This window comes from Psammomys obesus, unplaced genomic scaffold (assembly GCF_907164565.1).
Source record: "Psammomys obesus unplaced genomic scaffold, mPsaObe1.curated_primary_1811, whole genome shotgun sequence".
NCBI classification, from domain to species: domain Eukaryota; kingdom Metazoa; phylum Chordata; class Mammalia; order Rodentia; family Muridae; genus Psammomys; species Psammomys obesus.
In genome coordinates this window covers 1800812-1818615 of record NW_026586816.1, presented here as the reverse complement: position 1 = coordinate 1818615, position 17804 = coordinate 1800812, and the positions used below count along the sequence as shown (strand labels likewise).

General features: G+C 42.4%; 1 protein-coding gene across 1 annotated transcript in view; it reads right to left on the bottom strand.

The window, feature by feature from the left end:
- Napb (NSF attachment protein beta) overlaps positions 1 to 15079 on the bottom strand; it is a 49290-nt gene extending 34211 nt beyond the window's left edge. Inside the window, exon 1 of the mRNA XM_055602678.1 lies at positions 14922 to 15079. Coding sequence (XP_055458653.1) covers positions 14922 to 15019 — 98 coding nt within the window. The 5' untranslated portion in view covers positions 15020 to 15079. The remainder of the gene's footprint in view (positions 1 to 14921) is intronic.
- Positions 15080 to 17804: the final 2725 nt, after the last annotated feature.

The window sequence follows — 17804 nt, the reverse complement described above, 5'->3', positions numbered from 1 at the left end:
GTGGGAGGAGGGAGCTATCAGACTCGTGGGATCTAATGGCACACACATCATGGGATGTACCCGAAAGGAAAAGGTGACAACTCAGAGGCAGAAATAAAGCTGCCTCTAAAATCACAAGATATTAGAGTAGAAATATCGCAAAAAATTACAGTTACAGCACTGTATCAGTGTACAGGCACAACCAGAGAGAATTCAGGTCTATAATTTGGATAACCCGAGGGCTAATCAGTCATAGCAAACTAGAAACCACTGTGTTCACTACTGGAACCACAGTGAGGGGGGGGGAGGCTGTCACCCAGGCCAATGCTTCTGTTTTAAGAGCAGGAATATCTCCTAACCTGCAGCGACTGACTGGCACTGGGCCTGGTACACAGGTTACAAGGACACCACTGCCAAATGTGTGAATGGAAGACTCTGGAAGACTCTGGAAGACTCTGTCTACATCAGATTTTTGTTTTGTTTTTTTCTTGCTGTTGCTGGTGGCCTCAGTGCTGTTGGGTTTGCTTATTTTTGTTTTGTTTGCCGGGGGCGTGGAGGTTGCTACCAATGTTTGTTTTGACACAAGGGCTTGCTGTAGATAATGCAGACAAGCCTCAAACTCAAGATCCCGCTGTTTCTTCTCCAGTCCTAGGACTCCAGACATACAGCAGTGAGCCCAGCTCCACACTGCAATTTTTAATGCGTTTGCTTTTGTCCCTCAAGGTAGTAAACAAAAATAGAAAATATCAAGAAAGGAGAGACAAATCTACTCTCTGCTTAAAAGTATCTCTGCCATAAATATGGAAAAAAGAGAGAAGGATACAATAACAGAAGTCTGAAAAAGTCATAAGGAATAATACTATTAACTATCTACTTTAAAAAACTATAATGCATGTAAGTATATATTTATATAAATATAAAATTATATATGAAGTGTATATAAATATAAATAAGGTATATAAATATATATAAATATAAGATAAATATATACTTATATATTTATGTATTTATCTTATTTATATATTTATATAATATGTACTTATATATTTAAAAATAAATTTCTCATCTGGGTTAAAAATGCTCCAGGAGCCAAACACCATCTGACAAAAACCCTAACACCAGGCATGAAAAGCTCTCTTTTGGGCTATTGGTTTGTCAGGGTCTCAGATATTACATACTACTGCTATTACCACTGATTGCCCCAAGGAGCAAAAGGAAATTCTCTATTGCTGAAGACACCACACACTTCAAACTCAGGGCCCAAACACACAGAGCTGGAACTGACCTGAATGCCTCCTCCCTGAGGACTGGCTTTCGTGCTACCAGACAGCACCAAGCAAGCCTCCAGAGGATGATAGGGCCTCTACTCAGCTATGATGTCTGTGGACCACAATGATGGTGGAGTAGCAGCACTCACACTCTGGCACTAACCAACAGCTCTCTAATTAGACTTTGGACCTGCTCAACAAGAAGGACATCTTGCCTGGTATTGGAAACCTAGCCAGTCACCCAGGGCTAATGAAGTCACGGATCTTGAAGGAGCACCTGCAACTTCTACTTTAGTAAACAGCATCAGCACAACTCCTACATTCTAAATGTTTCTCCTTATACCAACAGATAAGTCTAGACCTCACACCTCTTTAAGGAAACCTCTCCTTGAAACAGAGGGAGACCATAACAGAAAACTACAACCAATCAGAACACAATGCTGTGGGTAGATCCACAAAACTACTCCAAAAGGTACAGGGAACAATGAGGAAGAGAGGTCAGAAAGATTTTAAGGGCCAGACTATCAGGGAGTTTGTGAGATTATTGTTTCCTAGAAATGTCAGAAGCTGTACCCATACAGTCTCACCAACATGAGAGCCTAAGCATGAACTGAACAAAGACAACAGACATACCAAAGCAAATGAGAGTAAAGTCCACAAGGCCTCAACCCTTCAGAAAGAACGTCACGCAACTAAGGAATGGCCAGAGTGGGAAAAATATTATTCCCTATGGAAGAGCTACCAATTGGTTATCCAGTTTTAAATGGTCAGTACAACATGCATCCATTCATACAAGTAATGGTATACAGACTAAGCAGGTTATATTTAGAAATGAATATATATTCTTAGATAGATAGATAGATAGATAGATAGATAGATAGATAGAAAGATAGATATAGATATAGATGTGTGTGTGTGAGAGAGAGAAAACACAAAGAGAGACAACAACTAATGAAAGACTGTGGAAGCTTTAGCAGGTTCAACATTGATGAAGGAAGTAGGTCACTAGAATGGGCCTTGAGAACCATGATTGGACCCTGCTTCCTCTATGGTCTCTGCTTCCTGTTCCAGCAGAGGTGTGTTCCAACCACATGAAACCGCCTACTATCACACCTCTACCATGACGGACTTCTCTCAAACCTTGAGACAAATAAATCCTGTCTTATGTTGCTTTTGTCATGTATCCTGTCACAGCAATGAATACATAATACAAAAATCAGTACCAGAACTGGAGCTACTGCAATAGTAAACCAGATCATGTGGTTGATTTGCAGGAAAACATGGAGGAGATTGGTGACATAGGCTAGCAAAGCCCTAGAGAGCTATAGAGCTTAATGTGTCATTGCAGTGGGGGTAGAGAAGGCCTGAACGCTGATATAAATGTGAACAGTGAAGGTGTGACTCACCAGGTTTCAGAGAGAAACAAGAACTCTACCAGGAACAGGGCCATTTACAGCATATTCTGGCAAAGAATCTGGCTATGCTCTGCCCCTGTCCTGAAAACATGAATGAGGTAAATTAAAAAGTCACAGACAATGTATTTTGTAGAATTCCAAGACACAATAGCATCCACACTATAGAATAGTTACTGCTTGATGCTCTTAACCAGGTTTAGGTGGGCAAGTAGAACAGAATATATATAATAGTTTCTAGAGGAAAGGGATATGAGCAGTTTAAAAGCTGTGGGTAGCCAGGTAATGGTGGCACATCTCTGTAATCCCAGCATTTGGGAGGCAGAAGAAGGTGGATCTCTTAGTTCCGGGCCTGTGTGGTCTAGAGAGTTAGTTTCAAGATGGCCAGGGCTACATGGAGAAACCTTGTCTCAAAAAAGAAAAGAAAAGAAAAGAAAAGAAAAGAAAAGAAAAGAAAAAAAGAATAAAAGCTGTGGGTAACATAGGCTTGGAGAAAACATCTCCAAGTGCTAAAGAGACTAGTGCCAAGAGAAATCACACCGAATAGTATAATTATAGACAAAGTGCCTATGTGTGGGGGTGGTGGGTAGGGAGCAGAACGTACATGGCCATATACACCAAGAACTCCAGAATGTTTTTGAAAAACCTGAAGTTTGGCTCCGGATAGATGGCTTAGCACTTAAGAGCACTGTCTGCTCTTCCAGAGGCCCTGAGTTCAATTCCCAGCAACCACATGGTGATTCACAACCATCTACAATGAGATCTGGTGCTCTCTTCTGGCGTGCAGGCATACATGCAGACAAAATACTATACTAAATAAGTAAATAGACAGATAGATAGATAAACCTAAAAAGAAAAAACCTGTAGTTTTAATCTATTTTTTATTCTGTATAGAAGTTCATTGAGATGTATAGACTTTAGGTCTAGCTATTCTTGCTGCATGTTTTTCCCCCCACAAGTGCTTTGCAATAAAGTTTTAGTAAAATAATTTTATATGTGCATTTGTGTGTATGAGAGTGCAGGTGAGTGGACAACTTTCAGGAATTGGTTCTTCCCTTTCACCTCATTGAAGTAAGGTCTTTCTTGTTTTTGCTGTTAGGCTGCATATTACAGGCTTGCTAGCCCAGAGCTTCCAACTGATTCTTATGTCTCCATCCTACACCCCAAATCACAGGAGTGGTGGGATTACAGATGCATGCCACCACAGCTCAGCTACTTAGAGAATTCAAGGCCAGTGTGGGCTACATGATACCTTGCCTTGGAAAGAAAGATGAGGAAGAGAGGAGAGGAAGGGAATGGAGACTTTGACAGATTGCCTGCTCTAACAGACCCACCTAGAGAAGTGTTCTAGGCTTAGACCACTGAAGCCATGGTCCAAGGGGGCAGGCTACATCTCATGCTGGCAGAATCTGGCACTGTCCACATGGCAACGGTTTTGGAGGCATGAAAAACACAAGTAATGGAGTCACAGAGGTTTACACTACATCTTAGAAGATGCTGCAACAAGGCAGCATGTGACTAGATTTCCTGCAAGAAGGCTCTTAGAAGCCATTGTGCAAAGCCATGAAGGTGAAACCTGAGCTATAATGAAGATATCAGGATACTGAAGATGCCAGAAATGGCCTGTTCCCTGTGAAAACAGAAAGAGCTACTTTGCAGTTACTGTTAATGTTTAGGAACCAAACTTAAGGACTGAGTAACTACCAGATTCCCAGCATCTCAGTGTGATTTTGGCTGTTGTTACTATTTTAAAGGTCACTTAATATAGTCCAATTTCCCCCCCTTATTTCTGGTGCTACAGAGAATTTGACTAAAACAGAAGTACAGAATAGATTTGCAGTTACCAAGGCTTGGGAAGGGTTACAGAGCAGCAGAGGGCAGAGAAGACGATTAACAGGTACAAGCAGTGGGTGAACGTGTCTTATTCTATAGCATACAGCAGGGTAAATACTGTTGACATCATTTCAAAATAGTGGAGATGATTCTGAATATTCTCCACAGAGATATAGGATGATAGTTATGACAACTGCTCTGCTCTATACTACACCGTTAACATATATTGAAATGTCATGTTATGGTATAATTACCATGCATATTTTTTAAAAAGGTAGCAGGAGGGAGATAATGTGAAGTCTTAAAGCCAAAAGCCAAGGGAGAAGGGACACAACAATCAAAAGTTCCTTTCTTTTTCTATTAATTGATCACAGAGCTCAATGTTCAGCAGTAAGGACTAAAAGTCCAGCGTTGGGTCTTGCTCAGACCACAAGAAGATAATGGCATGCACAGCCCTGTCACAGGAGCAGTTAGGCCAAGAAATAAAGAGTCACAACCAGGTTGGGTGCTAGCACATGCCAACAAAATGACTCCTCAAAGCTCTCTCCCATAGATTTAAATTCAACATACTAAGACCTTTTCACCATTTCTGCTTATTTAAGGGGGAAAGGAAACCATGGATTCTCAAACAGAACACTTCACATTTAACAACTGGCTAACAAGGAATTAGTTGGCTTAGTTTCCTGAATAAAGGAAATGGGATTGGTCTGCACAGTAGGGAAGGCTAACTGAGCTTCTGGCAATGTTCTGAAGCTTCACCTTGATAGGCAGAGTGTATGCCAGTAAGAACCAACAACAGAATAGACTCAAGATAGGTAAATACCTAAGAACAGCATCAGTTCAATAAACTTGAAAACTAGCTACACACAACCTAATCGGACTAGTGGTGTTTTCAATGCATGTTGCCAGCTATGGTGGCACATGCCTTTAATCCCAGCACTCAGGAGGCAGAAGCAGGAGTGTGAATTCAACGCCAGCCTCATCTACATAGTGAAGTATAGCCAGAGCTACACAGTGAGACTTTTATCTCAAAAATAATTTTTAGATGCTTTCAAAAATGCAATCTTTGAACTAAATTTCAATCTTTATTAAATATTAATAACAGCTGTAATTCCCAAAGGATAATGTCACCTAAATGTAAACTTATACACACTGTATATAGTAAACCTCCATTGAAAAGCTGGGGAGAAACAAATTCAGTGTGGATGGGTCCTGCTGGAAGTCAGGGGGTGGTCTGTAGGCCAGAGCATCAAGATTCAGAGAGGGCCATCCCCAGCAAGCAAGCCCCACTTGACAGAGGAATTCCAAGGCCAGGCATAAGACCTGAAGGGTTGGGTCAGGTCATGTCAGATCAGGTCAGGAAACTGAAACTGAGCCAGTCTCTAGAAGACTGCCTTTGGGAGAGAGAACCTTTTACCAGATGGTGTAGCCAAAAAAGACGGCAAGCAGTGGAGATCAGTTCAGTGTTCCCGAGGAAAGGGGTCCCTAAGGACTGCTCCATAGTGCCACTCCTTCCGGATACTGCACACAGCTCTACAGCAGCAAAAAGCACTCTAAGAAGACAGCCAAGCTCCACATCCTTCCTCCCAAAACACAGAAGCCCGAGCTGCCACCACTGCTGCTGCAGACTGGGGGGAGCCAAGGAAGCCTTGAGTGAAGGCGCATTGTTGCCGTGGGCGTGGCCACTTCAAGAATCCAACCTCTCTGATACAGGGGAAATTGGCAAAGAGAATAGCAAACCTCCTCCCCAAGAGCTGTAGGTAACAATCACACGGAGGCTCTGGGTTTTCCTTAGTTGGTATTCTCCATCAGAGCAAGGACAGCCCACCTAACCCCAGCTCTTTTGGAGGTGGGTCTATGTGCCTGTCCTTTCTTCATTCCGTTGCTGCTCCTTGTCAGGCTCAAGGGCAAACCTTGCTGGACTCCACAGCAGGCAGGCTAGGAGACTGACTCCATGTACTGAGAGCCCTCCAAAAAGGGAAGAAAAAACAAGCATTTCAAACAGAATCTCAGAAAAATTTCCATGACACAAAGAACATCTGAATCCAAACACTGATCCAGCCAACCATGCACTAAGGTCCACTGAGAAATCCTGATAAACTATCCAATTCTATAAACAAAGAAAATCTCTGGGTTCCCACATCAAAAATCAAAGGTACTTACAAACCCAAGCAATGCAGTTAGGAGTGGATTTCAGTGCTGACATGCAGCTGACAGCAGTGGCATTTTTCTAAAACTCAAAAGGGAGAGAAAGTCACACTGCTATCCAACAGCTGCTCATGCTATCCATCAACTAACACAAACCAAAACTTCAGGAAGAAAGGACCAGAGAATGTCAGCCAGGCGGCACTGGATACATTTATTACAGATCTAAGACTAAAGGACACAATGAGAAAGGTTTAAAAAACACACAGGACTTTTTATTTTATTTTTTTGTCTAACTACAAATAGCAAAATCCCCCACACCAAACCAACAAACACAGAGAATGGAGGACGGAGAAGGTGCACATACTTTGAATCACATGGGAATAGGTGTTTCCCAGAACAAATGAAATATCAGAGGCCTAAGAGAGGAACAGACACTGGACTATTTTTAAAAGCTTTATGTCATGAATGTAACAGCAGAACAAACCACAAATGTTTCCACATAAAAAAGAGATCACAGAAAGAACCAAATAACATAAAATACGTAAGTATTAAAGTACTCCAACAGTTTAGAACTAGTCACATCGATATCACTTTCAGGTTTGCTCACAAAACAGCCACAGAAGAGGCACAGCGAATGTGAGGCTCTTCTGAAAGGCGTGGGGCAGGGAGTCAGAAAGGCTGCAGAGGACTGGAGAGCTGCCTTGGCTGCTCCTACAGAGGGCACAGATACGGCAGCTCACAACTGTCTGTAACTGCTGTTGTAGATGATCTGACATCCTCTCTGGCCTTCTGGCACACCAGGCGTACATGTGGTGCAGACATACAGGCTAAACACCTATATGTGTAAAATAAAAAAATAAATAAAAATATTTTTAAAAGATGGCTTAAAAAATACATCACAAGTTTGAGGCCAGCCTGGTCTACATAAATGAGTTCTAGGCCAGCCAGAGCTATACAGCAAGACCCTGTCCGGACCTAGGCCCCTACACATATGTAACTGATGCACAGCTTGGTCTTCATGTGGGTACCCTAACAAGTGAAGCGGGGTGGAGGAGGGGCCCTGTCTCTGACATGGACTGTTTCCTGCTTTTAGACCACGTTTCCCTAGTGGGGCTGGCTTGCCTAGCCTCAGTGGAAGATGTCCTCAATCTTGATGTGACTTGATGTGCTGGGGTGGGCTGATAGGAGGGAAGGGCTCCCCTTTTCTGAGAAGAACGGGAGAGGGAAAGGGAGAATAGGGTGGGAGTGGGAGGAGATGTAGGAGAGGGCTGCATTCAGGATATAAAGTAAATGAATAAATAAACTTATATATAAAATAAAACAACAAAACCAGCACACATCAGCTAACTTTGGTTAGATGTGTCACAACCTCAAATAGCCCTGACATCCTACAAAAAGGCTTCTCTGGCTCAATCGCCCTGCAGGTGGGTTGTGATGTTGGGTTCTTTCCTAAGGGTTCTCACTCTCTACCCTGGGATGTCTCCTTCTTCATTTCTTAAGAGAATGAAGAGACAGCAGAAGCAAAGTGGAGCCCTGCATTTCCAAGGGGAAATATATATCCTTTCCACTTAAATTCCCCAGAGTTAGTGATGAAGCCACCACAGGCTGGTGGGGAAGAGGGAGCTCACTGACACAGGGCACATGGCTACCGGATGAATGCGTGATCTTTCTTATATAATACACAGTCCCAAAGCAGTATATGCACACAATAAAAACATGGGCCTGTGCCCTAGTATTCTGGAATAGACAAGGCAGAATTTGGACTCAAAAGCCTCTCATAAGAAAAAATAAAGTTTATTCTATAATACTAAAGATAAAGGTAAAGTTATATTAGCTGTTAATATCTTTGATGGAAGCAGCAGTCACCTTCTCAAAGCAGAGATACAGGAGATCCACAGAAACACAGAAAGGGAAGACAGTAACACACTCCTCTCAGCCCAAAGCAGAGCACATAGAAAAAAGCCTAATTTTATAGTCAGGGTTAGACATTGTGGGTCTCTAGCAAACTGAGACGCAAGCATCCACCTTCCTCTGTGCTCACAAAGACTATTCATGACATTGTTAATATATGAGGTGGCAAAGAAAGCAGAGAAATAGCTGTTAGTTTTCTAACCATAAGAAACTATAACAGAAATTTAAATGAAATACACAAAAACTGCTCTTCTGTCTAGAAGGATGCCCCCAACAACTCAAAAAGCAAACAAACTTTAGATAAAAGCACTATGTATCAGGCCCTACAGGACACAAGTAAAGCGGTTTAAAAATTCACCCCTAAACCAGATTCATGGAAGTTAAAATAGAAACAGCAAATTAATATTTCCCACAAAAAGAAGAGCCAGAGGGAAAAATAAATGATAAGAAAAACCAGAAAGCAATAAAGGTAAAACCAGAAATAATGGAGAAGGCAAGCAAAGCAGCAGAATAAATGAGAATACTGGTTGCTGGAGAATAAAGGATCAAAAAAAAAAAAAATCAAGGGAAAAGAGGAAGGAAATCAATACAAAAATACGTAGCAAGAAGGAAAGGGGAAAAAATACTGGAACAGAAGACTTTTGGAAAACATAAAAGACACTGGCAAACTCTGCAAATCTATGTTTAAACTTTAGATGAAATGAATAATTTTCTGAGAAAATTTAATTTACTTTTTATTACAAATAGTATATTTAAACGTTCCAAATTTTAAAAAAAGCTATATTAGTGAAGAAAGTTATACATTGGGCTAGGAAAATGCTTAGTATTGGGAGTAACAAGATACACACTTATAATCCCAGCATTGTGCAGGGGTGGAGACAAGATTACGTGTGTGTGCCTTGTTTCAGATTCAGTGAGATACACACTACTTCTCAAGATAGTAAGGCAGAAAGTGTTAGGAGTGACATTTGTCATTCTCCTCTGGCTTCTGGATGTGCGCACATACACCACACACACTGAAAACAAACAAAGAAAACCAAATAAACAAACAAACAAAAATCCACACACTTATAAAGCCAACAGTTTCACTAAAGTGTAGCTACACACTCCGTAAAAATTTAGGAAAAGAGAAAAACACCAAAATTCTTTTCGGAGGCACCTGCAACATCAACATTCAACCTGATAAAGGCTATGCAAAAAGAGTAAGTTAAACAATTCCTAATGAAAGTGTGTAAAAAACAATCCAACAGAGCTTGTTAAAAAAGGAAAGAAAGAAATTTAAAAACAACAACAACAACAAAACCCACGAACACAGTCTCTTACCCTAACTGTGGGAGGCTCTGGCAGATTGACCACAAATTTGAGAGCAGCCTGGGCTACAGTAAGACCCTACCTCAAAAGAAAACAATTCAGAGGGGTTTATTCGAAGAATGCAAGAATAGTTCAACAGGAACCCACCCACTAATCAATATACTAATAATCTGAAGGTGAAAAATAATTTTTATTTCTATAGATATTGATTAGGCTTTCCAACTAAAACAGTGGCCCATGATGAAAATACCCAGTAAAACTGAAATTCCCTGTGAGACATACGCCTTAATTCAAACAGTATTGATTAAAATACCTAAGATTTTAATTGTTTTGGTAAGTTCTACTTGAAAACAGAAAAGTTAACATTCTGAAATTCTAATTCCAAGTTTCAACTTCCTGTGAATTGTGTGAGTTGCTGAAAGGTTTTTTAACATAGTGCTGATTTTATCATCATATCAAATGAACACTGTTATGCTATGTTAGACCTGTTATGAAGGTCTAACAGGGTAATAACTAGGATGATACTGTGATCTGGTGACATGGACACTCTTGGTTTACACCCATTTTCTTGATATTTCAAAAAATGCCACTTTGGGGATGCTTTAGTTAGGATTTCTATTGCTGTGATAAAACACAATGATCAAAAGCAACTTTAGAAGGAAAAGGTTTGTTTGGCTTACAGTCCGCTGAAGGAAGCCAAGGCAGGAACCTGGAGGTAAAAACTAAAGAAAAAGCCATGGAAGAATGCTGCTTGCTGGCTTGCTCCCTGTGGCTTGCTCAGCCTGCTTTCCTATATAACTTTGGACTGCCTCCTGTGGGCTGGACCCTCCCACTCCACATCAATGATGAAATCAAGAAAATGCCTACAGACTTGCCTATAGGGCAATCTAGGGAGACATTTTCTGAACTGCAGTTTATCTACCCAGATAACTGTAGCTTGTGTTGAGTTCACATGAACAATCAACCAGGACAGGGCAATATTATTTACAACCACTAATGAGTAATTCTCAGAAATAAGAAGCATCTAAAAATCAGAAGTACAAAATCCCAGAATTACAGATTTAAATGGCATGTACTATTATTTCTCTTCTATATAATATACTATTATCCATATCTAAGTTCTTGCATTATAAGTAACACAGAAATATTCCCATGCTTCTTACACTGTGACATATGTCTTTGTAAGTAACTGGGTCTACATTTACTGTTTTGTTTTTGAGACAGGCTGGCATAAAACTCAAGATCATCCTGCTTCAGCCTCTTGACTGCTAGCATTAAAGGCATGGGTCACCACATTAATAATTTTTGTTGTTGTTGCTTTTTCTTTTCCTTTCCTTGCCTCTCTCTCTCTCTCTCTCTCTCTCTCTCTCTCTCTCTCTCTCTCTTTCTACATAGCCCTGGATGTCCTGGGACTCACAATATAGATAAGGCTGAACTTACTATGTAGACCAGGCTGGCCTCGAACTCACAGAGATACACTTGCTTCTGCTTCTCTAGTGCTAGGACTAAAAGTATGTGCCATCACATCCAGATGATTGATGACTTTTTTTAAATTGAATCTACATGTAAGTATTAATCACAACTGAGAATGATATAAATGCTCTCTAGGCTATCACATAACCATAATAAACATGGAAACAGAATCTTCACTGAAATAAAAACAAGTGAACAAAATGGATCTAGCCTACAATATCTGAATTTTCACAAACAGATATTAAGTTGACTTATGCTTAGTTGCAGTGACCCAAAAGGATCCTTCACTAAATTTAGACCAAGACCACCAAATATATAGCTCTTTTATTAGCCCTGAGATTGAGGAACATTGCAAAGGAACCATCAGGGGCCTGGGAACATAGCTCAGTGGCAGGATAAACATTTGCCCAGCATGTACAAGGCCAGAGGCTGCACCCCAGCACTGCAAACAAACAAACAAGGGAAGAAAGGAAGCTCCGAAACATTTTCCTGTCATTTCCTAAGTATGGCTTCTTTCAATGAGCACTGTGCAAGACATCCTCAATCCATGTTCGTCTAGCAACAAATGAAGACATCAAGGAGATCTTTGCAATCTGAAAGTATCCTACTGTCAATTTGGCCAGCTTAAGATCATTCTAGTAGTTCCTTGAGATTCTAAATTAAACTTTGAAATTAACTACAAATTTCCACAGTTGCTCTCCAGCAACTCACTATGTGAAATTTTGACTTTTTCCAGGGTGGTTTTACACTGCGCTCTTATGAAAGAGTGAGAATTAATCTGACTCCACGGCTACAAAGAAAAAGAAGCATCACTCTTTAACTGGAAATAAGAGAGAAAACCAAACAGAAGTAACACTGTTTACAGACATGTCTGCATCCTTCCTCAACCGTTTTCCTTTATGGGACCTGCAGGGGGCCCTTCCCCCAGGCTCCAGCTATCAAGCCGAAGAAACATCCAACAGACCCATGCTTGTGAATATCCATGCATATTTCCATCTAAAGCAACAACATAAAGACAGAGTTATGGAATAATACTAAGAACACAGTATTGCCACAAAAGCAGTGTGCAGCATACAGGAGATGAAGTCAAGCCAGGCTTTAATCTGCCGTTAGGAGATTAACAGTCAATGACGTGGAACATCTGCAATAAGCCAAATGGCTTTTTAAATGTCTGTCACATCCTCAAAACAGCACCTGTCCATCTCTTAAACAGGAACTCTGATGATGCTTGTCATTATCAGTTCTTTGTTAACCTGAGAGCCTCCCATGGGGATAGGCGACACTATCGTGAGGGGTAAACACCAAAGGGAGGCGGGGCGGGGCAACACGTAAGGTGGTGACAGATGCAGGTAGTGTCACACCCATAGTACCTTAAACATCTAAAACTGATACAAGGCTTAGTGTCCCCACTGTCAGAGAGAAATAGGCCTGGCTTAAAGTTTCACAGACTGATATACTTGGAATGAATCTCATGAAGCTCTCTACATAGTCTTCTTCCTCTGAGCTTTCCAGGACCAAATACTACTGGAAACTGGTCCTCACAGCACAAAGGACACTTGACCTGGCTAAAAGTCTTAAGACTAGCGACCACTTTTGGCTTGAAATCCTGCAAAACTCAATCCATCTGCCCCTCTGCCTCCTTGATAGAGAAGTTGACAGCTTTGATAAATATGTGGATAATCATCCCACAGCCACTTCCAACATCCATAGGTCTAAATATTTTGTAAGTACAAACTCGGTGATTACTAATCATGAGACACACTGTGGATCATAGCAGAACAAAGTGAGACCCAAAGAAGCAAAACTATTCTGTTCCAGGTTCCAAAGCCGTAATAGTTTGAGTGAATAGGATGCAGTGACTCTATGCAACTGAGTTTGAATGATGGAAGATGAAAGTCTTCCTACAAGGCCTACCACTGACAGCACAGCAACAGCCAAATAGATGTTTCTTCAGAAGCGAAAGTCGCTGAAATCCTTTTAGATGACTGCCTCAAGATTTGACCTAGTTTCCTCAAAACAATGTGCCTTTTGACCAAAAGAAATGTCCACAGCTGGCTCTAGGAAGCACATCCTGATTTGAAATATACCATGCATTAACATCATCTCCCAAGGTGAGGTACTGTGCCATTGAATTCCACAGGAATTGAACAAATCTTGTGTGTTTTATGACTCACAGACAAGAATTAGTCTTTATGACCTGCAATGCCACTTGCCCCTTTTAAAAAAGAGACAGTATCTGTTACTTACAGCTATGGTTTCAAGGGCCATATTACATGAGAAATTTAGGACCCAGCAGTGACAAATGCCCTTAGAGGTCTCCAAGGATAGTCTCCTCCTTTTTATCTTGGCAGACCATGCTACCATGCACTGTTTCAAAGTGACCCTGAGCATTTCCTAGAGATAGTAACATAATGGGGTTCCAATAATTATGTAATTATAATTACATAATAATTATTATAATTGGTAGCCAAATGAATGAAGTTGTTAAAAAAAAAAAAAAAAAAAAAAAAAGCTAAAGCTGACTGGGTGTGTTTTCAGAACTAAATGTCCAAATGGAATTTTTACAAAAATAAAGCTGTGTCTCATAACGCCGTGAAGTTTGTACCACTAGCCCTTCCCGAAAATTAAAATCTGTTCTTGGTACAGATTCTTCACTTTCACTTTCAAATGGGGGGAAAAATGAGGCACACCCGTAATTTCTGCCGCTGTCATAAACAGCTGAATCATTCGCATAATCAACAGCCCAGAATTCTTCCACAAGCTCTCATGCAGGTTCTGCTTTCTGAAAGCTCAGAATGTAAAAAAAAAAATCTTCCCCTACCACAGCATATAAGAATTATACAAAATTATGGGACTCCCAAAAGATACTGACTTTAAACAGGAGCAATGTTACGGCTCATCAAACGGGAGGCCCAGGGTACGAGTACAAATCACTACGGTAAAGGAATAACACACACTGAGGAAATGATTTCAAAGCCCTTGGGTCGCGGCCAGCGGCAAGTGCCTGGGATACAGGGGCGCCGACCTCGCGCTTCCCCATAAGCCGCTAGCAGATGCTGAGCGATGGGCTGAATTCCAGGACCTCAAGGTCCTAGCTCCCCTGTGTGACTTATGACCCTGACCAGGGGAAATGAACGAATCCCGTCAGCCAGGAAGGGTTGCGTTCCCAGAGGGGCAGCTCGGCGCGGACCCTGACACCAGCACCGGACCACCGGCGACGCGAGGGGCTTGGGGGACACAGAGGTCTCTTAGAGCGTGTAGGCGTTCTGGGTTGTTTAAGGGTGCCTGAGCACTGAGAGGCAGGGGTTCTCCGGGCGTAGGTGAGGGGTACCAAGGCCTGAGGATCCCCAAAGGGTTCCGGGGCTTGCAGTGTGTGCAGACTGGAGAGCCCCACGCACGGCCCAAGGGATGCTGTGAGCCCCTGGGGGCTGTGGGACCCAAGATGGATCGTGGGCCACCTGGATGTGTTCCAAAGCCGCTGGGAACCCAAGAACCCTAATCAGTTGCGGGGGTACTCTGCGGTAGCAGCCGGCTGGGCAGGGGATCGGGAACCAAGAACCCTAAGGGCAAGACCTTTGGCGCTCACCCAAACAACCCTCGGAGGAAGGAGTGGGAGGCCTTCACTCGCTTCTCAGCCTCCGCCATAAGCTGGACCGCTTCTCGCTCTTTCCCTGCGTTGTCCATGTCTTCCGCCGCCGCCAAAGCCTCTTCTGCCGACTTGCTACCCTCCCGAGACGACTTAGCCTTCCCTCCAGCAGGTGCCGACACGCAGGCGCGGCGCGCGTAGCCTCTTGGGATCTGTAGTCCTAGACTCCACCTTAGAGGCTCATGTGCCAGAGACCGCAACTACAATTCCCAGAAGGCTGCGGGGCCGGGCCGGGCTAGAGCATCGGCGACCTGGAGATCCTCCCGCCTCCCACTCCCCCCAATCCCGGCCCCGCGCTTCTTCTCCATCCTCCCCAAACCCGACTTCAGGAGGAGGGAGAAGGGGCGTGGCCTTCTGGAGGGGTCTTTCCCTGAGGTGCACTTCAAGGTTTTAAGGAATACAGAATTAGAATGTGACAGGTGGCTTTTAGGAGAGATGAGCTAAAATACGCAGCATCAGGAATCATTGACCATGACTGAGAAGTGGCAATGGATAGATGGTTGACCAGTGCATGTTAAAAAAAGAGAGAGAGAGGGAGGGAGAAAGGGAGAGATGCAGCAGTTCAGCGCAATTTAGTCAACCATGTGGTGCCCAACCTCCCAAGTCCCCCAGAAAAGGAGCAACAGCTGGCCGAAAGAGCTATTTTTATCTTCAGAGAGCAAGATATTTAAAATGCATCATCTCCCCCAATATAAATTCAGAGTTGTTTTTAAGCGTCCCCAGACTGCAACTTTCTATTGGTCCTCTTGCTTAAAATGAAATGCATATCTTTCATATAGGCGTAATCTACTCTTTTTATTGACCAAATTCTATTAAATGGCTGTGAGCCAGCCAACTCTTATCCTTTACATAATGCTGGCCACAGTGGGTGGATCTTGACAAAATTCTTCTCTGCCAGGAAGACTTCTAATCTACTAAATATCCATAGATGAAATCCTGTGCCAATGACTTCTAGGCCTATTCCAGAGGGAGTTGTTTTTTAATACAATGTCTAGACCATTTATGCTTGGCAGTACTAACTCAGAGGTGGTGCGGCAAACAGAATCACGGCCAAATAAGTGTTTCTGATGATTTAAAACTCTTCATGAATACACTGTGGGAACTGGCAAGCAGAACTTATCTAAGAAGATGAAGCCTGCCTTCGGAGAACAAAGCAAGAGGGTTCAAACTCCTGGAAACAAGTTACTAAAACTGATGTCACAGTGTGACTGGCTCCAACCACAGCAATACGCTCTCAAGATAGAGGGGAATATCAGCTCTTTGCACACAGTTTTATTGACTGCACTCTTCTCATTTTTGAAAAACTGATCTGTATGTTTGGAGCAGGAGGGTAGATGGAGGCAGGAAATTGGAGGTGGCAGTAGATATTGGATAGAAGAGAGAAAAAGGCAACAACAACAACAACAAAAGTGGAAAACACTGGCATTTGAAAAGGAGGCAGTTGGGCATTTGGTGGAATGAGCCAAGCGTTATGCACAGCAGCAGTGTGTTGATCAGAGCAGTTCCCAAACCTGGCTCAATAGAACAGCTTTGCAGAGTAGTCAAGAACTATTGATTCCTCTGCCACTAATCTTTGCTGTCCTGATGGTCACTCTACCCTATTCTAGAGCTCACCTTTCTAAATTCTGCAGTTTTAGCTGAAAAGGATTTAGAAGAGAGTCTCCCAAAGCACCTCAAAAAGTAGACATTTCACACATTGGCCTTGATGGATACTGATTCAAGCTGTGGCACCTGCATTTCAGTCATCCTGGGTACATCCTATTCGATGGACATTCAGGATACATGAATATTTAGGCTGAGTCAATACAGAGGTGAATAGACTAGATTAAAGGCCCACCATCCATATGAAATAGCTTACAGAGGCAAGACTGAACCCATCTGAGATTCCACAGTCCTAACAGAGTAGGGGTCAGAGAATGCCCTATGTAAGTAGAGCATGTTGCTAGAGTTCTAGGTAGAGTGAAGCTACCTTTTACAACCAAGCCTCAAAAGTAATGAATGGTATGAAACTTTTCTACGCTGAAGAAAACGTGTAAAACTGGCCTATACACAGAGAGGGGGATTGGATGCTATTTCTTGGTGGGAGGGATTCAATCTTATTTATTTGTCTGTTATTTTTAGTTTTTTTGAGACAGGGTTTCTCAGTGTAGTCTTGCTTGTCCTAGAACTTGCTATATAGGCGAGGCTGACCTCAGACTTGCAGAGATCCTTCAACTTCTGCCTTCCAAACATTAGGATTAAAGATGTGTGCCACCACATCCAGTTTGGAACTCAACTTTTTATTTTTTCAGACCATTTCAAACCACCACCGGTAGTTTAGAAGAAGTCAGTCTACTGCCTGATCCACCCTGGTTATGCTGACCACGTTGGAGACCCCAGGCCGAGGAACAGATCTGCTTGGGGTGTCGCCTTCCTCTTCCAGGACATCTGTGTTTTTGTCTTCTGCTTTGATAAAACACTCTGGCAAAAGCCACTTAGGGAGAAAAGAATCCTGGCTCAAAGTTCAAGGTCACAGCCCATCACAGTAGAAAAACTAAGGTGGAGGTGCTCCAACAGCTGGTCACAGTATCTACAGTCAAGGACAGAGACAATAAATGCCGTGCTGCTTCAGCACCTGCTCCCTGTCTCCTGCTGCCTCTCATATAGTGCAGTATCCTGTCGGGGGAATGGTGCCACCTTCAGTGGATGAATCTTCCATTTTAATTGGCACAACCAAGATAACACCCCTTAGGCCACACTGCTCTTAAGACACTGTGCTTTACTTTAGCCTGCAAGGGCAAGCAGAGCCCTTTCGAAAGGTTCTTTATTCCTAATCATTAAAGT